Source organism: Aquarana catesbeiana, linkage group LG11 (genome assembly GCF_042186555.1).
Source record: "Aquarana catesbeiana isolate 2022-GZ linkage group LG11, ASM4218655v1, whole genome shotgun sequence".
NCBI lineage: Eukaryota > Metazoa > Chordata > Amphibia > Anura > Ranidae > Aquarana > Aquarana catesbeiana.
This window is the reverse complement of record NC_133334.1, coordinates 228,904,033-228,925,740: the sequence shown is the minus strand read 5'-3', so window position 1 is coordinate 228,925,740 and position 21,708 is coordinate 228,904,033. Positions and strand designations below refer to the sequence as shown.

The 21,708-nt window shown below is 43.3% G+C and overlaps 1 protein-coding gene across 2 annotated transcripts in view; it reads left to right on the top strand.

Annotated features, from left to right (window-relative positions):
- Nucleotides 1–21,708, top strand: part of LOC141111649 (uncharacterized) — a 674,371-nt gene that overhangs the window by 16,716 nt on the left and 635,947 nt on the right. For both annotated transcript variants that reach the window (XR_012236466.1, XM_073603803.1), the window contains exon 2: nucleotides 6,319–6,500. Coding sequence is in view for 1 of the 2 variants with exons in the window: in XM_073603803.1 (XP_073459904.1) it covers nucleotides 6,342–6,500 (159 nt within the window). In the remaining variant the exon portion in view is untranslated. The remainder of the gene's footprint in view (nucleotides 1–6,318; nucleotides 6,501–21,708) is intronic.

Below are 21,708 nucleotides of genomic sequence, written 5' to 3'. Positions count from 1 at the left end.
CTTTTGTTTTTTGTTTTTTCGCCGAGGTACTGTTGTTTGCAACTGTCAATTCTGTTCCCTTGTTAAAGTGATATTAAACCCAAAAGCAAAAAGGTAATATATTGCATCTTACCAATCTCAAGATGTGATGACTGCATTAGTTTGCTTTTGTGGGGCTTTTTTTTCTTTATTTCACCTGTTGATCCATCCAGCAACATAGTTTCTTTCTTATGCCCTGTACACACGATCGGACATTGATCGGACATTCCGACAACAAAATCCATGGATTTTTTCCGACGGATGTTGGCTCAAACTTGTCTTGCATGCACACGGTCGGACAAAGTTGTCGGAAAATCTGAACATTCTGAACGCGGTGGTGTAAAACACGTTCGTCGGGACTATAAACGGGGCAGTAGTCAATAGCTTTCATCTCTTAATTTATTCTGAGCATGCGTGGCACTTTGTGCGTCGGATTTGTGTACACACGATCGGAATTTAACCGATCGGATTTTGTTGTTGGAAAAGTTTATATCCTGCTCTCAAACTTTGTGTGTCGGAAATTCCGACGGAAAAAGTCCGATGGAGCCCACACACGGTCGGAATCTCCAACAACACAATCTGATCACACTTTTTCCATCATACAGGGCATTAGGCTGTCTGCAATTTGAATGAAGTAGTAAAGCAGACCCTCCTTTATAGGCACAGGAACGCATGATGCCCAGCAAAAGCACAATGGCAGCAAAGGCATCCAGTGCGTCCCTGCACCCTATTCACCCTGTGCCTTTAACGAAGGGTGGACTCCCTCCAGGCATACCTGCCCTTAATCTATCCATTCCTATATGTGCTCTTACTATGGAGGCTCTAGAAATTTAGGGTTAGGAAGAGAGATGGGCTTGGGCATGTTCAGGATCCTAGTCCTAACCCACCTGCCCGATCCCGCCAGGAAGCCGACACTGCACACCGCTAATCACAGGCAATGAGACATTTCCCAGTCTGTGCAGCTGCAGAAATGTGTCACTGCCTGTGATTAGCCATGTCAGCATCCTGGCGGGATCAGGCAGGTGGGTTGGGACTAGGATCCCGAACATGACCAAGCCCATCTCCAGTTAGGAACGCAGTGTATACAGAGGTCCCTTGGCGTGGGCACTGCAGCTTACGCATTTATTTGCAAATGTGTGCAAACAAAATCCTCTGTTTTTGACATAAACCGTTAGACAGGACAATTTGTTTTTTTTTCAAACACTTACCTGACACTCACACCTCTAGCGCTGTCAACCCCACTCTTTTCTTTTCCTGATCTCACATAAGAGCAGCAAGAGCCAGAGCCATAGGTTCCCGCTGCTGTCAGTTAAACTCCTGTGAGGAGGGAGCAGGGGGCATGGCTTGCTGGTGCTGTATGTTATTATTCTTATTATTATACAGGAATTATATAGCGCAAACAGTTTACGCAGCGCTTTACAACATAAGGGCAGACAGTACAAAGGCAATGCAATTTAATACAGTAGGAATCAAAGGGCCCTGTTCATTAGAGCTTACGATCTAAGAGGGGGGGTCAAAAGATACAAAAGGTCATAACTGTGGGGGATGAGCTGATGGAGTTAGTGGAAATACAGTTGTTAGGCGGGGCAGAGAAGGCCTCTCTGAAGAGAAGGGTTTTCAGGGATTATCTAAATGTGGACAGAGTTGAAGATAATCGGACAAATTTGGGTAGGGAGTTCCAGAGAATGGCAGAGGCTTGGGAGAATTCCTGAAGGTGAGCATGAAAGGAGGTGACAAGGGAGCTAGAGAGCAGGAGGTCTTGGGAGGAATGAAGAAAACAAGCAGGTTGATATTTTGAGACTAGGTTAGTGATGTAGCTGGGGGGCAGAGTTGTGGAGGGCTTCATTATACAGCCCAGGTCAGGAGCACGCCTGCTTGGGTACCCCTTTAGCATGCTGGTTGCTGTGGGGACACTCATAAGAAGAAGGGGTGGGGAACCCCCAAAAAGGAGGTAGGCGATTGCTCTGTGCAATATTATTGCACAGAGCAGGTAAGTATAAATAGCCTTTAATATCACTTTATATAGGCAATCCAGCATATAGAGAACACACACCATGATAGAACATTAGTTAAAAATCCAAAACTTGCGGTAGGAAGGTTTTTTGTTGTTGTTGCAGAAAAGACTATACAGTAAAACCTTGGATTGCGAGCATAATTTGTCCCGGAAACATGCTTGTAATCTAAAGCACTCGTATATCAAAGCAAATTTCCCCATAAGAAATAATGGAAACTCAGATGATTTGTTCCACAACCATTTATTCAAAAGTCCTTCAAGTGATTGTAAAGTCTCGGTTTTTTTTTTTCAATAAAAATAACAAACATGTTGTACTTACCTGCCCTGTGCATTTGGTTTTGCACAGAGCAGCCTGGATCCTCCTTTTCTTGGGTCCCTCTTCGGCTCTCCTTGCCCCTCCTTCTCTTTGAGTGCCCCCACATCAAACAGCTTGCTATGGGGGCACTGGAGCCGAAATGCTGCAGCTCTGTGTGTCTATTCAGACACAGAGCTGCAATTCGGCCACGCCCCTCTCTCTCCTCATTGGCTAACTGACTTTGATTGACAGCAGTGGGAGCCAATGGCACCACCGCTGTGTCTCAGCCAATGAGGAGGGGAGTCCCGGATGGTCAATGCCATCGTGGACATCGCTTGATGGAGATGGGGCTCAGGTAAGTATTAGGGGGGCTGGGGGGGGGTTGCTGCTACACACAGAAGGCTTTTTATCTTCATGCATAGAATGCATAAAGATAAAAAAAACTTCTGCCTTTACAACCCCTTTTAGTTTATAGTCCATATAAAAAGATTATAGCAATGTGATAGGTTGTGTAACAATAAAATGTCCATCTACAAATGGTGGCCCCCACAAGGGGATTAGAAACAAATTCCAGCAGGAGCTACAGAGTATAAAAGAGAAGAGAGGCGCCTCTAAAGCTCGGTTCACACTGGGGCGACTTGTCAGGCGACCTAGTCGCCTGACAAGTCGCCTCCCGTTCTGTGCTATGGAACCGTTCTAATTGGAGCGACGCAAGTCGCTCCGACTTAGAAAAAGGTTCCTGTATTACTTTGGGGGCGACTTGGGGCGACTTGCATAGACTTCTATGCAGAAGTCGTCTCGCAAGTCGCCCCGCAGTCGTTTGCAGGTCGCCTCGCTGAGGCGACCTGCAAGTCGTGCCGCCCATGTGTGAACCGAGCCTAAGTGTAGCAATAAGGTTACATTTAATGAAGGTACAATATTTAGCAGCTCACATGGTTGATGATTAAAAGAGGCACATCTAAGTTTGCAGGCATCCGGGGCAAAGCTGTCCACATAGACCATAATCCGCACTGCCGGCTCTCACCACTGTCAGTCTGCAATCGTGACCAGGAAGACTACCCTGCAGTAGAGCGATCTAAAAGCGAGGCTTGAAGCACTTGTGGAGCGCAGCATGGAAGGGATGACGATATCGATGGTGGTGCGGAGGATGGTCTATGTGGACAGCTTTACCTCGGATGCCTGCATACTTAGATGTGCCTGCTTTAACCACTTCAGCCCTGGAAGGATTTACCCACTTCCTGACAAGGCCATTTTTTGTGATTTGGCACTGCGTCGATTTAACTGACAATTGTGCGGTCGTGCGACGCTGTACCTAAACAAAATTGACATCCTTTTTTTCCCCACAAGTTGAGCTTTCTTTTGGTGGTATTTGATCACCTATGCGGCTTTTATTTTTTGAAAAAAAAAAAAACAATTTTTTTTTACTTTTTGCTATAATACATATCCCCCCATAAAAAAAAAAATTATTCATCAGTTTAAGCCAATATGTATTCTTCTACATAATTTTGGTAAAAAAAAAAATCACAATAAGTGCATATTGATTGGTTTGCGCAAAAGTTATAGCGTCTACAAAATAGGTGATATATTTATGGCATTTTTATTATTATTATTTTTTTAACTAGTAATGGCGGTGATCAGCGATTTTTAGCAGGACTGCGACATTGTGGCGGACAGATTAGACACTTTTGAAACTTTTTTGGGACCATTGACATTTATACAGCGATCAGAGTTAAAAATAGCCACTGATTACTGTATAAATGTCACTGGCGGGGAAGGGGTTAACACTAGGGGGCGATCAAGGGGCTAAGTGTTCCCTAGGGAGGTGTATTTATATGTGGGGGGAGTGGACTGACAGGGAGTAGAGAGAAATCGCTGTTCCTGATCAATAGGAACAGCAGATCTCTCTCCACTACCCTGACAGAATTGGGATCTGTCTGTTTACATTGACAGATCCCTGTTCTGGCTCTCTGAGGAGCGATCACGGGTCGCCAGCGGACATCGTGGCCGCTGGCCATGCGCATCGCATCTGGCATCATGCCGCGGGCGTGCGCACCCCCTATAGCCCTTAAAGCGGCCGCCGTACACCTACGGCGATTCGCACAGGGGAGCCAACCTGCCGCCGTATAACGACGGCGGCTGGTTGGCAAGCAGTTAGTCATCAAGCATGTGATTTGCTAAATATTGTACCTTCATTAAATGTAACCGTATTGCTACACTTAGAGGCGCCTCTCTTCTCTTTTATACTCAGTTGTGACATGACGCTACTTGTATATCAAGACATCGCTTGTATATCAAGTCAAAATGTATAAACAATTTTTGCTTGTCTTGCAAAACACTCTCAGACCAAGTTACTCTCAATCCAAAGTTTTACTGTACACTTTTCTGTTTATGTCTTTTCTGCAATAAAGGATTCTTATGCCGCGTACACACGAGCGGACTTTTTGACTGGACTGGTCCGACAGACAATTCGACCGTGTGCGGGCTTCATCAGACCTGCAGCGGACTTTTTTGGTCGAAAATCTGACAGACTTTAGATTTGGAAAATGTTTCAAATCTTTCCGACGCACTCGAGTCCGGTCGAAAAGTCCGCTTGTCTGTACGCTAGTCCGATGGACGAAAACCGACGCTAGGGCAGCTATTGGCTATCAACTTCCTTATTTCAGTCCGGTCATACGAATCCGTCGGACTTTGGTGTTATCGTGTGTAGGCAAGTCCGTTTGTTCGGAAAGTCTGTCGGAAGTCCACCAAAAGTCCGTTGGATAGACCGTCGGACCAGTCCGGTCAAAAAGTCCGCTCGTGTGTACGTGCCATTACTCTCCTCCTCATAAACTGTTTATACTGTACACTGATCTGTAAATGCTCAGCTTAGTGTACAATCTTGGCATCTGCTGGGTGCCAGGATGAATTAACTCCCATGTGCATGCGTGGGAATTACGACTAGCCTGGACAATCAATATGTCTGGCCTGGGAATCCCATACAGCCCTGGCTTCATATAAGTCTTATGCCGCGTACACACGAGCGGACATAACGGCAGACTTTGCCCGGTGGACGGGATTTCGTCGGACAATTTGATTGTGTGTGGGCTCCAGCGGACTTTGTTTTCTCAAAAGTTGGACGGACTTAGATTTGAAACATGTTTTAAATCTATCCGTCAAACTCGAGTCCGGTCGAAAAGTCCGCTCATCTGTATGCTAGTCCGACTGGCAAAAAGCCACGCTGGGGCAGCTATTGGCTACTGGCTATGAACTTCCTTGTTTTAGTCCGGTCGTACGTCATCACGTACGAATTCGACGGACTTTGGTGGATTGTGTGTAGGCAAGTCCGTTCATTCGGAAAGTCCGTCATAAAGTCCGTCGAAAAGTCAGCCGAGCAAAGTCTGCCGTAAAGTCCGCTCGTGTGTACGCGACATTAGTTGTCTGAAAGGTGGGATCTTCCTGCCATAATTACTGATTTTTTGGGCCGGTCCCCACCAGAACGCGGTGCGGGAAGCCCATGTTTTGTGCGCGTCTCCCGCACCATGTTCAAACCACACTACATTTGCGATCTGCAGAGGGTGTCAGTATTAAGTTAATGAGACCCCAAACACAGGTTGCAAACACAGTGCAGTAATACCATGCAATGTGGTTGCAGTGAGTTTACAAGAGTACTGCATACTACTTTAGGTGTGGTGCGATTTCAATCTCTTTAAAGTGAATACACAGCGAGTTCCAGTGCGATTCCTGGTGTGAAGCGGCCCTGAGGGTTTTTGGTGTCTACTTTTATGTGTTGCAGCTCCTCCTGTAGTAACAAGACGTTTTGAATGAACCAACCCTTCATATAATGAAATGAAACAGTATTTTCAGCTTAAGATAGTGGCTATCATGTGTCCTGGTATTACTGCTGTTTTTTATGCACATATTTATGAGAAATATATCAGTTATAACTAGCATTTGCGCTGAACATTTTGTTGTACTACTGTCTTGTTTACCAATTGTTATTGTCTCTCTGTAGGGTCTGAGAAGGCTGAATTGGGAATGATGATGTCATCAGAGCAGCTCTTCTGTACTCTTCCAGTCCAGACCTTTACTAGAAGGAAGCATGGAGATGCAAGAAAACTGACATTCAGTGCTTTTTCAGTGGGGGTGGAGTTTTACAGGCTGCTGAAACCGGGCTCTGCTACTATCATTCCTCATGTAAGTTGCACTTTTTTACAGTTGATTTCTATACTTAGAGTTCAGCCTGTGTTTATTAATTATTTTCTGTTATCTTGGGTAGGGTTGCCACCTCATCCCTTTAAACCCAAACATATATGAATTACACAGGTTCCGGGTCTAATTTATTGCAGATAAGGCACCAAGTGAGTTTAATTACCACCTAAATCAGCCACAGAACCTGTGTAATTAATATGTGTTCAGTTTTAGAGTCAAATATGTTTTTATTGTTTTTAGCAAAATAAAATAATACAATACAAATATCTTTCAGATAACCACAACATAGGGTAATACAGTGCAAGTCTCACTTTTCGTTTGTCATTGGAAACATATCCGTTGTAGGCACTGACACACCACCGTCTTCTGGAAGAGACGGTGATACTCTTTACAAGGAGCAGTGAGAGCCCATACTATTGTGTAGTACGACATCTGACTGTGAGATAAAATAGAAAGAAAGAATACCGATAGGGGGAAAGAGGGTGAGAAAAGAGAAATAGAGGGAGGAATAAGGAAAGAGAGAGAAGACAGGGGTAGAGGGGGACCAAGGGGGATGTGTTCAGTTTTAAAGGGATTAGGTGGCAACCCTTATCTTGGGATACGCCAGGCTAAGGCTGCTTCAACCCAGTGAGCTGTATGAAAAAAACCTGAGAGATCACCGTACTAGCTAAGCGATTTTAGTGTGGCAATCTTCCCTGCTAAACTATTGTGTTCTGACAGGGGACTGCCCCCCCCCACCACTTCCACCCCCCCCCCCCCCCCCCCCCACTGCCAGAATACACTGATTAGCGCTTTCAGCCATTGGCTGCTGTCCGGCAGGAGGCTGAGTGTGGATTTCTTTGAATGAAAATACTGAAAACCCCTGCAAGGCAAACTGTTTTGTTTTATGAACGTTAAATAAAAATGATAAGAAAAGCCCTTAAAAATAAGAATCCAGCGAGTGACCGAGTAGCAATGTCCTTAAAGCTGTAGTAAACCGCTGTGTGTTTTTATTTAAAAAAAAAAAACTGAAAGGCAAAGTTATAATGTGCTAGTATGCATCACATACTAGCACATTATGTGAAACTTACCTGAAAACAAAGCCTTCCAGCAGAGCACTGTTAACGCTGAAGGCGCTTCCATCTTCCCTCCGGGTTCGCGGACTCTGATTGTATGAGTGGCCGGAGCCGTGATGACGTCACTCTAGCGCATGTGCTCAGGAGCCACCATTTACGGCACAGGACTCTGAAGGAAAGACCACCCGGGTGATGTCACCGGCTGAATGTCTAGTAAATATCTGCTAAACGGTGCATGTTTAGGAGATATTTACTGTACCTATAGATAAGCCTTATTATAGCCTCGTCTATAGGTAAAATTCATGTATGGGCGTTTACTCCCACTTTAATGCGCTACCACTTGAAGCTAGTGCTCACATTACCTAATAATATCTCATCTGCAGGCTTTGTCACCATACACTGCTCCGTGCAGAAGAAATGCTTTACCAAAAGTATTCTGGGAAACTTTCTAGAGAGTTGATCTTTGGTTCCTCTTCACTACAGGAGATAGTAAAGATGGAGGAACCAGTGAGACATATGAGTGATCATTTCTATGGAATGGAATGGTGTTAGGCAGCTGGGCAGCAGGAAAGGTAAGTATTCAGTCTTTTCTTTACAGGTCATTTTTTTCACTTTAGATTGGAGACAGGGTCACTTTACAATTTTTTTTTACAGAGCTGTTCTGTATCATTATGTAGTCAGGTACCTGTATCACATTTTGAAAGGAACTCAATCAACCAACTAATTAAGCATTTGGCTAACCCACAGGGTTTTTTGTTTTTAGTTAAGTTAAATACTGAAGAATTCAGATTTTCCAGCTAATATAACATCCAGAACAAATTTATCTCTTTCATGTGGCGAAATCAAAGTGACGTGTTTCTAATTTTGGTCCCTCCTGCTTAATGTTAGTATGCATACCGGGTTCAGATTTGTTGATCAACAGAGTAAAACAAATTGTCAATTAATTTGGTATTTGCATTTGATTTGAACTTTTATTAAGAAAGTAACGTTTAAAATACATGTTTGTAATTTATTTAACATTTTAACTTTCATGAGTACGTAGTCCTATAAATGTATGTGCGCATAAAATATATGTCAGCGTTGCCATAGCACTCACATTCCCAGCCTGAGCCAACCTCTAGGGATCATGGGCTGTCTTGTCATTTTGTCTGCAATGTGGTGAGTGGTCAATAACACTGTTATTCCAGAAATGACCTATACGATGTTCTATAATTTTATGACTGTCATTAAAACATATGTCTGTTATTATGTACATATTGAGAAGGCTTTTAGAGCAGGTCATTGACCCAAAACATTTGTACCACACATCATTTGTCCTGTAATCAAGCAGCTGGAGGCCTCACACTGCGTAATTATATTGCTAAAAATTCTTCACAGAGAAGTTAAAATGTACTTGCTCATCCATTTATAAACTACAGAGCTGGCCTGACGAATCCTTTAGCTCACTGACTGCAAGACCTTTTTTTCAAAGCTATTATGGCAGTCTGTAAAGAATTTCCATTGACTTCATTTTACTAGACTTCCCAATACCATTGCTGTTTAGGTCTCTGAATGTAAACTATTAACACATTTTTGTCTGAAAAGGAGGAGGGCTGCTAATATGCACATTTGCTCCTACACCAGAGGCCAAGAAAATATTTTTGCTTGTGCTTGTACTGTTTAAGTAAAACTTAGTATTAGAGATAATTTTTGTTAAAGGAGAAGTATAGCCAAAGCTTGTTTGCTTGTACTTCTCCTGCCTGTGGATTGCAGCAGTGTATTTTTTTTGCACTCCTGTGACCTGTTTTCAGCTGACAGCGGTCTAAAGCCCGCTGTCGGCTGTTGTCACAGAGCCGGTCCAGGTTCGGGAAAGATTGCAACCATATGTTCAGGATCCCCCCGCATGCTTAGATCGGGACCTGGCTCAGTCTGAGTCTGGGCTCACCGCTCCCGCCCTCTCCACAGCCCAGCGTTCTAGTGAGCTTGGGGGGCAGAGCAGAGACCCAATGACTGACAGTCACCAGCTCTCTACTCACGGAGCTCAGAGAACAGAGCGGTCGGTGGTGCTTGACCAATCAGTTCTCAGTCTTAGAGCGAGCGGGGGACAGATGCAGCATCCCATACTTCTCTTTTAAGTCATTGAAAGTATAGCATAATTGCAACGCTTGCAAGTAAATATTGCCTTTCAAAGAGACCTCAGTACTCCTTCTGGCAATGCCTTCATCAGCCTTTCTCTCAAGATTGCCAGCACTATCTTTATTTAGGCATCATCTAGAATGCTGTCCCTGGGATAATGAAATCATGGAAGTCAATGTACCTTGACAATAGCCATTATGTTGGATGTGTGTATACAGGTTGGTTGTCCCACACAGCTCAACACCCCTGTTGATACTCCTTAGTTTGTACATTGCCAAAAGATTGTCAACCTGTGTGAAGAAATTTGTTGAATGATCTTGGTGGCTATGAAAGACCAACATTTTTATACCTGGTGATAGCAAACACTATTCTTGCAGTCTTGAGCCCAGTAGTTCTTCTTTTGATTTTTATAAACCTAAATCCCTGACCAGATCATTTAATTCTGTGTTATGAGATGAGGCTCACCAGACATACACAGTTCTAAATCCTGATCATTGTCACTGTCCGTGCCTAGCTGGTGCATTGTAGCATCTCCATCTGTTTAGTCTAAGCTCCATTTCTCTGGTGACTTTGGTACTGGCAGATTGCTTTCATGTGGCACTGGTCTCATGGCTGAAGATAGATTGGGGCATTCAATTGATTTATTATTTTTAGCAGAGAAACCAGCGACATTAGTCAGACAGAAGTAACAGTCTGTGACCTAATCATTCTGTTCTCGTTATATTGGTAAAGTAAATGGCATTGACTTCTGAGTTACTCTAAGCCAGACTCAGCGCATCTTGCACAGCAAACGTGGAGCCCAGGCCTTGTCTTGATCACCAATCTTACAACTAAAGTACAGTTCATATGCTTTCTGAACAAGTCCAGTCATCGTGTCTTTTATGGTGTGTCTTTGAGGCTTAAAGTGATTTAAAAGGCTGAAGGTTTTTTTAAGTGCTAAGGAAACTGTCGGCGCTATATAAATCCTGTATAATAATAATACCTTTATGCATTCTATGCATGAAGGGAAAGAACCTTCTGTGTGTTGCTCCTTCCACAGCCCCCTAATACTCACCTGAGACCCATCTCGATCCAGCAATGTGCACGAGAGTCTTGGCTGTCCCGGGACTCCCTCTCCTCATTGGCTTGCATACCAGTGGAAGCCAGTGGCTCCCACTGCTGTCAGTTACAGCCAGTGAGACAATGAGGAGAGAATAGGGGGTGGGGCCGAGCCACAGCTAATTGCTAATTGTGTCTTATGGACACCAGTGCCCCCATGGCAAGCGTCTTGCTTTTGGGGGTGTTGGTCAAGGGAGAGGAGCCAGGAGCTCTGTCAGGGGACCCGAGAAGAAAAGAAGTGGGGCAGCTCTGTGCAAAACCATTGCACAAAGCAGGTAAGTGTGACATGTTTATGTTTTGTTTTTTGTTTTTAAAGCACTCACCACTTTTTTTTCCCTTTTATTGGTTGAACTAGATAGACTTGTGTCTTTTTTCAACAAGACTAACTATATAACTATGTAACAAATGCAACAGAATGTATCATGGTTGTTCCAACATTGGTGAGACATTTCTGCTGTCACCAATCATCCTATAGCAAGTCTATCATGGGCTTACTTGTTATGTACATGGAAAATACTATGCCTTGCAACAGTCACATAAAAATGCATAGAAACTGATCTCAATGAAATGAATATGAGTTTCACAAATGTTATGCAATGTGCCTTGACATGCATGAGCTACACAAAACATCTTATGATGCAAGCAAAAGTTGGTAAATTTAAAGTAGAAATATAGTTAAAATGTTTTGTTTTTTTTTTTCATTTTGGATAGATTAAGGGAATGTTATAACCTCTGTCAGCTTATGTTGCCATCTGTGTCCCATTGGGGAAATATCCCTTTACTTCCTGTCCCATAGCCAAAACAGGAAGTGAACCCCTAAGGGAATCCCTTGAGGACCCCCAGGTCACCAGAACTAGTGTCCCCATTAGAAGATTTCCCCCTCTATTACTTTTCTGGGAATAACCCAAAATTTGTGATTTTCTTTTACTTTTACTTTCAATTATAATGGTAAACAGTACAAATAGACAGGGTGAATCTCCCTAAGGGGGCACAGACAGATGTTCTAATCCCTCTCCACTCTATCCAAAACTAATAAAGTTTTGCATTTAGTTTTATTTTAAAACTGATATAAGAAAAAAATAGCAAAAACAGAATTTTTTTATAAGACAGTACGTGATGGGTTGAATTAAAAGTTATTTTTCTAATTATCAGCCAAAAATCTATAAGATACACTCAACAGTGTTAAAGAAGCAACGTATTTGTTGTCCCGTGTATCCAGTCCTACTCAGCTATAACATACTGAGGACATGGAGTGCAATTTGTGTTCTACTTCTATCGTGTGTATGACTCTGTGATCTATAAATGTTATTTTTTTCCACGGAACGGGTTGTTGCCTTCCCTCCAAAGTGCAGGTTTTATGCTTGGGTTAATGCGAATTGTGTGTAGCAACGATCTTCCTTAAAGCGGAGTTTCCACCCAAAAGCTCTGCTTATCTGCCTCCTCCCCCCTTCCAGTTTTTGATAGGTACCCTTCCCTTCCGAGAGATCTCGCCGGGCCATTCAGAAAGCGATGCGTGCTTCACACATGCACGGTAGGGAACCATCGACTGGGGTGCCGATATCGATGGATTCCAGGACAGGTAAGTGCCCTAACATTAAAAGTCAGCAGATACAGTATGTGTAGCTACTGACTTTTATTTTTTTTGCTGGGGGGGGGGGGGGGGGGGTGGAGAACGACAACTCTGCTTTAAATAAATACAGGTGTAATCCTCCATCCAACTATTGTGTATTTTAAAAGATACTGTGTATTGGAGGGGATTTACTAAAACTGGAGAGTGCAAAACCTGGTGCAGCCCTGCATATAAACCAATTAGCTTTCAGGTTTTATTGTCAAAGCCTAAAGTGTTACTAAACCCATTAAACAGTTAAATCAGTCTGTATATGCAGTAAAGCATGCTTGTTATACTCACTGTGGAACCTACGGGATCAATCATCTACATTGTGTAAAAAGGCTGTTTGATCCTGTCTTCTCTGATCATCCCCTTCTTCTACTGTCCCCAATCCATCTCCTGATAAGACAGAGGCTTTGGAGTCACTCTGCACAGGTTCAGTTTGGTGTACATTTCTAGACAGTTTTTTTTTTTCTGGGAGGGTGTATGCGATCAGTACAGGGCCAATCAGCACTGTCCAGACAGAGGGCCAGTGGTCATGCAGCCTCATAGGAAAGTCAGAGTAGAATGAAAACTCCTCTTACAAGCTTTAAAGAGGAGGGCCCATTAAAAAAAAATTAAGTCAGCAGCTACAAATACTGCAGCTGCTGACTTTTAATTGGACACTTACCTGTCCCAGGGTCCAGCGATGCGGGGGATCGAAGCCCCGCTCGCCTCCCCCTCCGTTCGGCGGCACCGGCATTGGCCACTCAGTCACCTGGGACCTGTAATGGGTCCCAGGTGATTGACAAGAGGGAGGGAGCAGAGCCGAGTCCTTCCTGTGCCGAGGGGGAAGTGATGTCACCAGCCCAGGCACTGAAAGAGGCAGACTACGAGGGACCCCCTAGCAACAGGCATTTAGAGGTGAGTTAAAAAAAAATTCCAAATGTTTTTTTTTATTTTTTTTTAGGAATTTTCATGTATTTTTTATTTTTTGGGTGGAACACCATTTTAACCAGACACTGATAGAAGTCACAAGACTGCTATATACTGCTGAGGAGAAAAGGTATTTAGCAGTTTATATTTACTAAAATAATTGCATTACCATGTTCTGCGTGCTGTGGGAGACCAGATATAGTGAAAGCAGGGTCCTGGGTTTAGTAACACTTTATTTGAACAAGCTTGAAGTTAGAAGCTGATACAGTTACCATGCTCAGCTGCACCAGATTATGAGTGCTCCAGTTTTAGTAAATTAACCCCATTGCGTGCCATCTTTCTTTACAAGTGACAGACTATGTTTAAAGTGGTTGTAAACCCTTCCTTTTACTGAGTAAAGTGATTGGCCTCAGGTGATACACAGAGATAAAACAAATACTCCTACATAAGTTGTGCCTGTTTATCTGCAGTCCTCTTTTCGCTACATCTGTTCAAAGTGCAGAAATGATAAAACTTGTCTGAACTGTCAAAAAAAAAAACAGGGCAGAGAGCTAAAGTTACAAAAGGCATAAGCAACCTACACAGGTAACAATACAAAAAGTGCTAAATGCAAGTGCAAATGCACATGTAAATAAACCATAAAATAAAGTGCTGGTGTGCAATACTAAAACAATCAAAGTATTAAAGTGATAAATGAGTAAACATGATAACCTTATAAAAAGTCCATTCATTCAAATAAAAGTCTATAAGCTCATAACAGAAATATTAATCCAGTGATAAATTAAAGTGAAATAGGTGCTGCAAAGGAAGTGCATGCAATCAGGCAGTATCTTCGTGTTACACTCATGTCCCCCTCTTGTGCTGCACTCACCAGATGACTCATCAAAGGGTAACTAGCCTCCACAGTAACAAATGACTGTAAATGGGGTCCTTACGGCAGCTTTCTAAGTCTCCTTCACCCAATGTGTTCATGAAAAGACAATAATAAAGCCCATAGCGTAACTCTGTATAACTCTTGTTTATTGCGCAAAAAAAAGGCAAACTTACAAGATTCCAAACAGAGGTGTTGTATACAAAAAACAGGAAATCCAGGTCGAGGTGTGTTCCCTGGGTTCCTTTGGTCATAATTGCATTACATTAGAGGAACAAGGCTGAAACAAAGGCTGGAGATCTACTTCAATACCGGCTGATCAGCACTGCAAGATGGCAGTATATAAAATGTTGGCAGTTGCTCCTTTATACAGTACAATAAATGCAATTTGCAAATGCAGGTAATCCAGGTGAAGCAGCACAAACATGTATTTTTCAAAACTGTTGTTATGTGATCTCTATTATGTTTTACTTTGTTAAAGTCTAGCTCCGGGCAAATTTTTTTTCGGTTTCAGACAGAGTGGGAAAAGAATAGAACCCATTGGAGGATATTTTGCCTCACTTCCTTTTGGCACAGACGGCAACACAATTCTTTATACCCTCTAAAATAAGTTCGCTTGGGCTGTTGACACTTTATGAATAAATACATTTTTCATAGTCTCTGTGCATTTTGTTTGGCTATCTTGTTTGCCATTTGCTTACCTTTCTTTGGGAAAAGTGACCACTTTCATTGGAAATAAATGTGATGAGAAATCTCGAATTTCCTCCCTCATTTTCCAGGACAGCTTACTTGAGAGATTATTTATTTTATTTATTACAGGTACTTATATAGCGATTTTGGCGGCTGCTAGGGAGAGGAGTGAGGCTCTGTGAGTCGTGTGCAGTTCTTTCGTATGGCACCGGCTGCAGCCGGCAGTTCTTTTCCAGTGCAAGGGGCTCAATCTGTCCTTCTCCCAGAATTTCATGGTTGCCACCAATGCAGGAAATGAGAAATCATCCAATGGGGATGGCTGTCTAAGAGGGGATTTCCTCTCATTTTAGACATATTTCTTTACTCCCTGTGTGTGTGTGGAACAGAAAGGGAGGGAAAACCCTTGGAAATATAGGAAAAGTGCAAGAATGACATTCAATAGCGTTCAAAAACAGTTTTGTTTTTTCATTTAGAAATAGCCTGCATCCAAGGGCGATCATCTGTCCCTAACTACAGATAATCAGTCCATGTGCAATTACATCCGAATACCCATGGACAGCAGTATCTACTGTCAGACTGTCGGCTGGGAATCTCCTATGGTTTTGTCTTTCATGGGTTTGCCCTTCCATATGCTCCTTGCTGGGAAGGCCAGTTATAGGTGGGGGCAGGGGCCATCTCTTTGTTACTGGTGTAAATTTGGTCAGGGGACACACTGGGCACCTTTGCTGACATTGTTCTATATGCTGGGTGTCCAATGTGCCCCTGTGCCTTTAAGGAGGACTGGGCTACCCCCAGGCCCACCTGCCCCTTATCTATCCAATAGAATGCTTGTGCTTCCACTGTGGAGACCCTCAAAAAATTAGGTAGTGTTAGCCCTGGTTCACATTGGTGCGTTTTAACATGTGATTTGAAACATCAAAATGGTAATGGCACCATCCTATTCGGTGCGACGCTGCATTTGCGGCGCCGCACCGATTTCAAAAAGTCGTTTCTGTACTACTTTTTGCGATTTCAAACCCGCACAGATGTCTGTGAAATTGCTGCCGAAATCGGGACTGACATACGGGAGTGAAATCGCACGGCTTCATTCCCGCAGCTCAGTGTGAACCAGAGCTAAGGACTGCAAGCGATACAGGGTGCCATGAAGAGGCCTTGCAGCTTACGCATGTGTTTGCAAATGTGTGCTAACTAAACCCCGGTTTTTAGCGCAGACTGTTGGACAGATTAATTTGGTAAGCAGTCAAGTCGATGAGTTGAGCTGGGAATTTCCTCTGATTTTGTCTTTCCTGCTGTCAGCCTGTCATTGCTTTGTACAGGTTGAACGGTTGCATCTTTTCACGTCTACCTGTGAATCCAGACCCAGTAATAAAATAGATTCATGTTGCAGCTGTGACTAAAAGTCCCATGTGATTGAGCCTTAGGCTTGGTACACTCTATTATTTATTTTATTTTTTTTCATTCAACCCAGTGAGCTGAACGAAAAAAAAAAAGGAGAATCTTGGGAGGAGCTCGCTATACTAACTTTGCATAGTTAGTACAGCAAGGCAAGCTATTGTATGCTGACGGGGGGACTGCTCCCCCGCAAGAACACACCGGTGATCAGATGCCGATCAGGTGCTGGTTTTCTATCATGCCCGTTTGACAGAAGCCGGACAGGTTGCTGTACACACTGACTGATCATTGGCTGGTTTCTGTTGAACCAGCCGATACCAGACATTATTCGGCCCTACCAGCCATTAGACAACTGGTAGCTACTCAGTTTTCCACCTCTGTCAAACACAATCTAGGCTCCTTCTTGAGCTGCACTACTATTATCATTTTTACTAACATTTAGATGAGATTAGTGGAAAGCAGGATGATTGGGAATAGAGATGCTAGACTGTCACCTCTTTCATTGTTTGATCGAATTTGAGGTCATGTTGTCTCACTGGTAATTCATTGCTTCCTAACATCCAGCATTATGCCGAAGTGGTGTATATTTATCACTTCTCATAGGAAATAGGTCCAGTAGACCATACTTTGCTAGCACATACCGTGTTTCCCCGAAAATAAGCCCGGGTCTTATATTAATTTTGGCAACAAAAGACACAGTAATAGGGCGTACACACGGTCGGACTTTGTTCGGACATTCCGACAACAAAATCCTAGGATTTTTTCCGACGGATTTTGGCTCAAACTTGTCTTGCATACACACGGTCACACAAAGTTGTTGGAAAATCCGATCGTTTTAAACGCGGTGACGTAGAACATGTACGTCGGAACTATAAACGGGGCAGTGGCCAATAGCTTTCATCTCTTTATTTATTCTGAGCATGCGTGGCACTTTGTCCGTCGGATTTGTGTACACACGATCGGAATTTCCGACAACGGATTTTGTTGTCGGAAAATTTTATCTCCTGCTCTCCAACTTTGTGTGTCGGAAAATCCGATGGAAAATGTCTGATGGAGCCCACACACGGTCGGAATTTCCGACAACGCGCTCCGATCGGACATTTTCCATCGGAAAATCCGACCGTGTGTACGGGGCATTAGTCTTATTTTCAGGGTAGGTCTTACCATGTAATGTGTTGTCTTCTCTCCCCCTCTCTTTCCCTGCCTGACAGGAATCCCCAGTGTGAACTGTGTTAAAATGCTTGTGAAATCCTATAATCCACTCTATTACAGTAGTATATAATGAACAATGTGTATGTTTCTGCAATATAATTGTTCCAAATATCCTTGTTATAACACCGCTCTGCGCTTCTGTGACCCGCTGGAGCTCTCCTCCCCGTAATTATATTACAGAAACACACATTGTACATTATATACTACTGTAATAGAGTGGATTATAGGATTTTACAAGCATTTTAAACTAGGGTTTATTTTTGGGGTAGGGCTTATATTGCAGCCCTCCTGGAAAATAATGCTAGGTCTTATTTTCGGGGTAGGTCTTATTTTCGGGGAAACACTGTACTATCAGTGTGTACAGAGGAAGCCTCTTCAAATCTGTTGATGAGAATACAAACAATCTAATACTGGTACAATTTCCCTCTGTATCTCTGCATGTTGTGTCTTGTTGAAGGCAATAACATCGTGTGTGATGGAGGACACACCTTGCATCAGCTTTCAGAAAGTCTCTATTGTATTATAGCGCTTTGCGATGCATTAAAGTGCAATAGGATGTAAGGCAAATTGTCTTGTCTGTGGGTTGGGACTGTGTGGGCTGGTGTGAACAAGCCTTAAATGGTTTGGAAGGATGACAGAGGATAACTAGAAGAGGAGTGAAAGATAGAAAATGTTACATAATTGCACATCCTATTCTGAAGGATTAGGCAGCTGATTGTCGAGTGACCCTTGTGGCCAGCATGGTGGAACCAAATAAACACTAGGGGATGTACTTGAAATGTAATAACATTATTTGAGCCTTGGCAAGATGGCAGGACTTTTGCAAAGAAGACATTTGCATTTTAATGTTTCTTGTTCTATTTCTGCAGTGTAGTGTATTAAACGTTTCCAAATTAATGAGAAAATGAAATCATTGTGTTGAAAGGCAGTACGTATGACCCATACAATGCATAAAAAGCAATTATAAATACACAAAAGGAAAGGACTTGTTGAGCTGAATTCAGATGGATTGTTGTGAGTCATGCCTGAATCCGGAGGACAGAGAGACACATATCTTAACTTCTTACTCTCCTTTATATGTTCATTATTTTGGACAGGCTGAATCTTCAGCTCCTTTTCCATAAATTTCTGCGTTACATGTTATATTTTGAATCAACCCAGTTGCTAATACATACATTTACATAAAAGAACTAAAGGTACCGTGTCAAAAATCCTTTAATACCTCTCCAGCATATGGTGTGTCTAGCCTTTGCTATTTTCCAGAGCTTCCACCATTGCCTGTATATGACGCTTTCAGGTGTGCCAGATACACGATCCCCTACTGGTCGCTGTGGTTCCTTCCACTGACCTTTACATTGATACAATATTACCTTAGGCTAGGTTCACATCTAAGCATTTTGCGGTTTGCAGAAACGCTCTACAGTCTATTTAATATGATTTCCTATAGGGCCTGCTCACATCTGTGCATTTTCAGCCCCTGCGTGTTTTGAAAAGGGTCAGGGATTTTCTTACTCGCAGCAGTTTGCGTTTTTACTTCCATAGACACCAATGAAACTGCATAAAAAACGCAAGTGTTGCGTTTCTGATGTATTTTGCATTTTTCACCTGCATGAAAACTAACACCTCCCCCTAACAACAAACGTCTCAAAAAATGCAAAATTCATAAAAAAGCGAATTAAAAACATATCAAAACTACGCATTCAAAAACACAAAATGCACTGCAAAACGTGCCGGAAAAACATATAAATCGCAACACACATAGATGGGAACCTAGCCTTAAAGGGTAACTCCACTTTCATGGCAAAAAAATAGCAAATAAAAAAAAAATAATATAGTGTATACAATTTGTGACACAAGTCATATTGTGATTGAATGTTATTAAAAATGACCTTTCCTTTTCAATCTGCAGCCGCTGTAATTTTCTGTAAAACGCAATGCAATATGGCTACTGTACACATAATATATACAGAACGCCCCCCAGAAACATCATTTGCTGCTTGTGTGATTGGCTCACACTAAGTCTGCACTAAGATACAAGTCAGATTTTTGGCATCCCCTACAACAAAATTTTTGGTGAGATACTCCCAATGGGAAATCATGTTTAAAGGGATGCAGACCCTACAGTTTTCCTCGATAGAGCTCTACAGCTGTAGCAGCTGATTGATAATTATGAAAACACTCCCTTTAGACTCACTCAGCACAGGGGCACAGAGTAACAACCTGATATCTTCAGAATAACAAAAGGTAGGAATCTGCAATGAAGTTTGTTAAAATCCTTGCAATGTACATAGATCACCCAGAGAGGAATGTTTTTCTCTCAACAAAGTTTGTCAAAGCGGAGCTCCACCCAAATGGGGAAGCTCTGCTTATTCGTCTCCTCCCTCCACTGCCACATTTGGCACCTTTCGGGGGGTTACCTGGTTTTAACAGGTACCCACTCCCACTTTCGAGTGACTTCGCCGTGGCAAAGTCATCCAGAAGTTCGGCTTCCCTCCTCCTTCCCCTGCTGCCGAGCCATTCAGAAAGTACAGCATGCTTTTGCATGGAATCGGCTGTGGAGCCGCAAGGCTTCACTGCCAGTTTCCCTTAACAAAATGGCAACGGCAGCACCCGAGAGCCGATTGAAAAATTAGCTCCGGTGAAGACACTGCTGAATTTGTGGACAGGTAAGTGTCCTAATATTAAAAATCAGCAGCAACAGTATTTGTAGCTGCTGACTTTTAATTTTTTCTGATGGTGCCTGGAGCTTCTCTTTTAAAATCCCTGCAATGCACATTGATCACCCAGAGGGAATATTTTTTCTCAACAAAAGTGAAGTTACACTTTAAGGATCAGCAGGAGTAACCACAGCATCAAGGGACCGTGTACTTGACACACACGTGCGGTCAGCTGCAAGGTGCATCCCTTTTCTACCCAGTCCCTGAAGACCCTTTTGGGGATATGTCCTCCGAGATGGGCAAAGCTTGTACAGTATTTCGTATAAAGTCTAGCATCATGGGCAGGTAAGGCAGGGTCACCCTGTATGTTACTGTAAAAGACTGGGGCTATATTTGAATTGTATTCACTACAGCACATGTGTCAAACACAAGGCCCACGGGCCGAATCTGTCCTGCCACGCCATTTTATGTGTTTTTCGCACACCTCTCCTATACTACTACTGCAACACCCCCCTCGTCTCTACCCCATACCTTATCTCAGCAATCTGCAGCAGAGAGGAGGACAGAACTCCTCTGCCGGATCCTGCGCTTCTTCTTGAAACTGCAGGGAAGCTCATCTTTGAAACCCCCTGTCTCAGAAGTCGGCAGCAGAGAGAGACCTGAACTCCTCCTACAGATCCTGCGCTTCTCTGTGCAGCTGCAGCACCCCCTCTTCTCCACCTCTCCTGGTCTCAGCATTCAGCAGACTCCAGCAGTTGACTTTAGCCCTCCCGCCCTCCTCTAGTTTTTCTCCAGACCCTGCACAGCACAAGGTAAGGGGGGTGCACTGTGATGTAAAGGAGGATGGGGGGGGGCTCTTGACATCTGATGCGGGGGGGGGGTGCTTGAAAACGAGGGTCACACACCGCTGCTATCATCCAAAAGAAACTTTATTGGACACTGCTCAGACAGAACCCTATTGCAGAACCATGTTCTGCCTGTGCGGTCTCCAATAAAGTTTCTTGTGGATGACAGCAACAGTGTGCAACCCTCCTTTTCAGACTTGCTGCTCCATTCACACAGAGATTTGTATTCTATGAATGAAACACTTTCTCTGATTGGCTGAGGTGGAGGGGGGGGGTGTAACATCACAATCTTCAACTCAGCCATTCAGAGGATGCTTTATATTCATTCACAGAATACAACGCTCTCTATGAATGGCTGAGTAGCACTCAGCTGGGCTCGGTTTTGTTCCAGGAGCAGGATGAGAAGTTTTTACCCTGCTGCCAGAACACAGCGCTGTATACTGTATAGCTACATAGAGTTTGTATTGCGCACACAACAGGCACAAACTATTTAAACTTCACTAAAACGTGGAGCTTTAGCCTAGGATCACGTATACGTGAAGTGGGAAACATAGCAATCCCTGCGCAATCGCACTGTGTTTGCGATCCACTTTGGGTGTTAATACAAAGTTAACGGCACCCCATAAGCATCGCAAGCGCAGTGCAGTTTGCCTGCACCGGATAGCATGGTACAAAAAGACCACAAGATGTGGTTGTAGTGCGGCTCCAAAAAAGGTGACTACACTTCTCTGGTA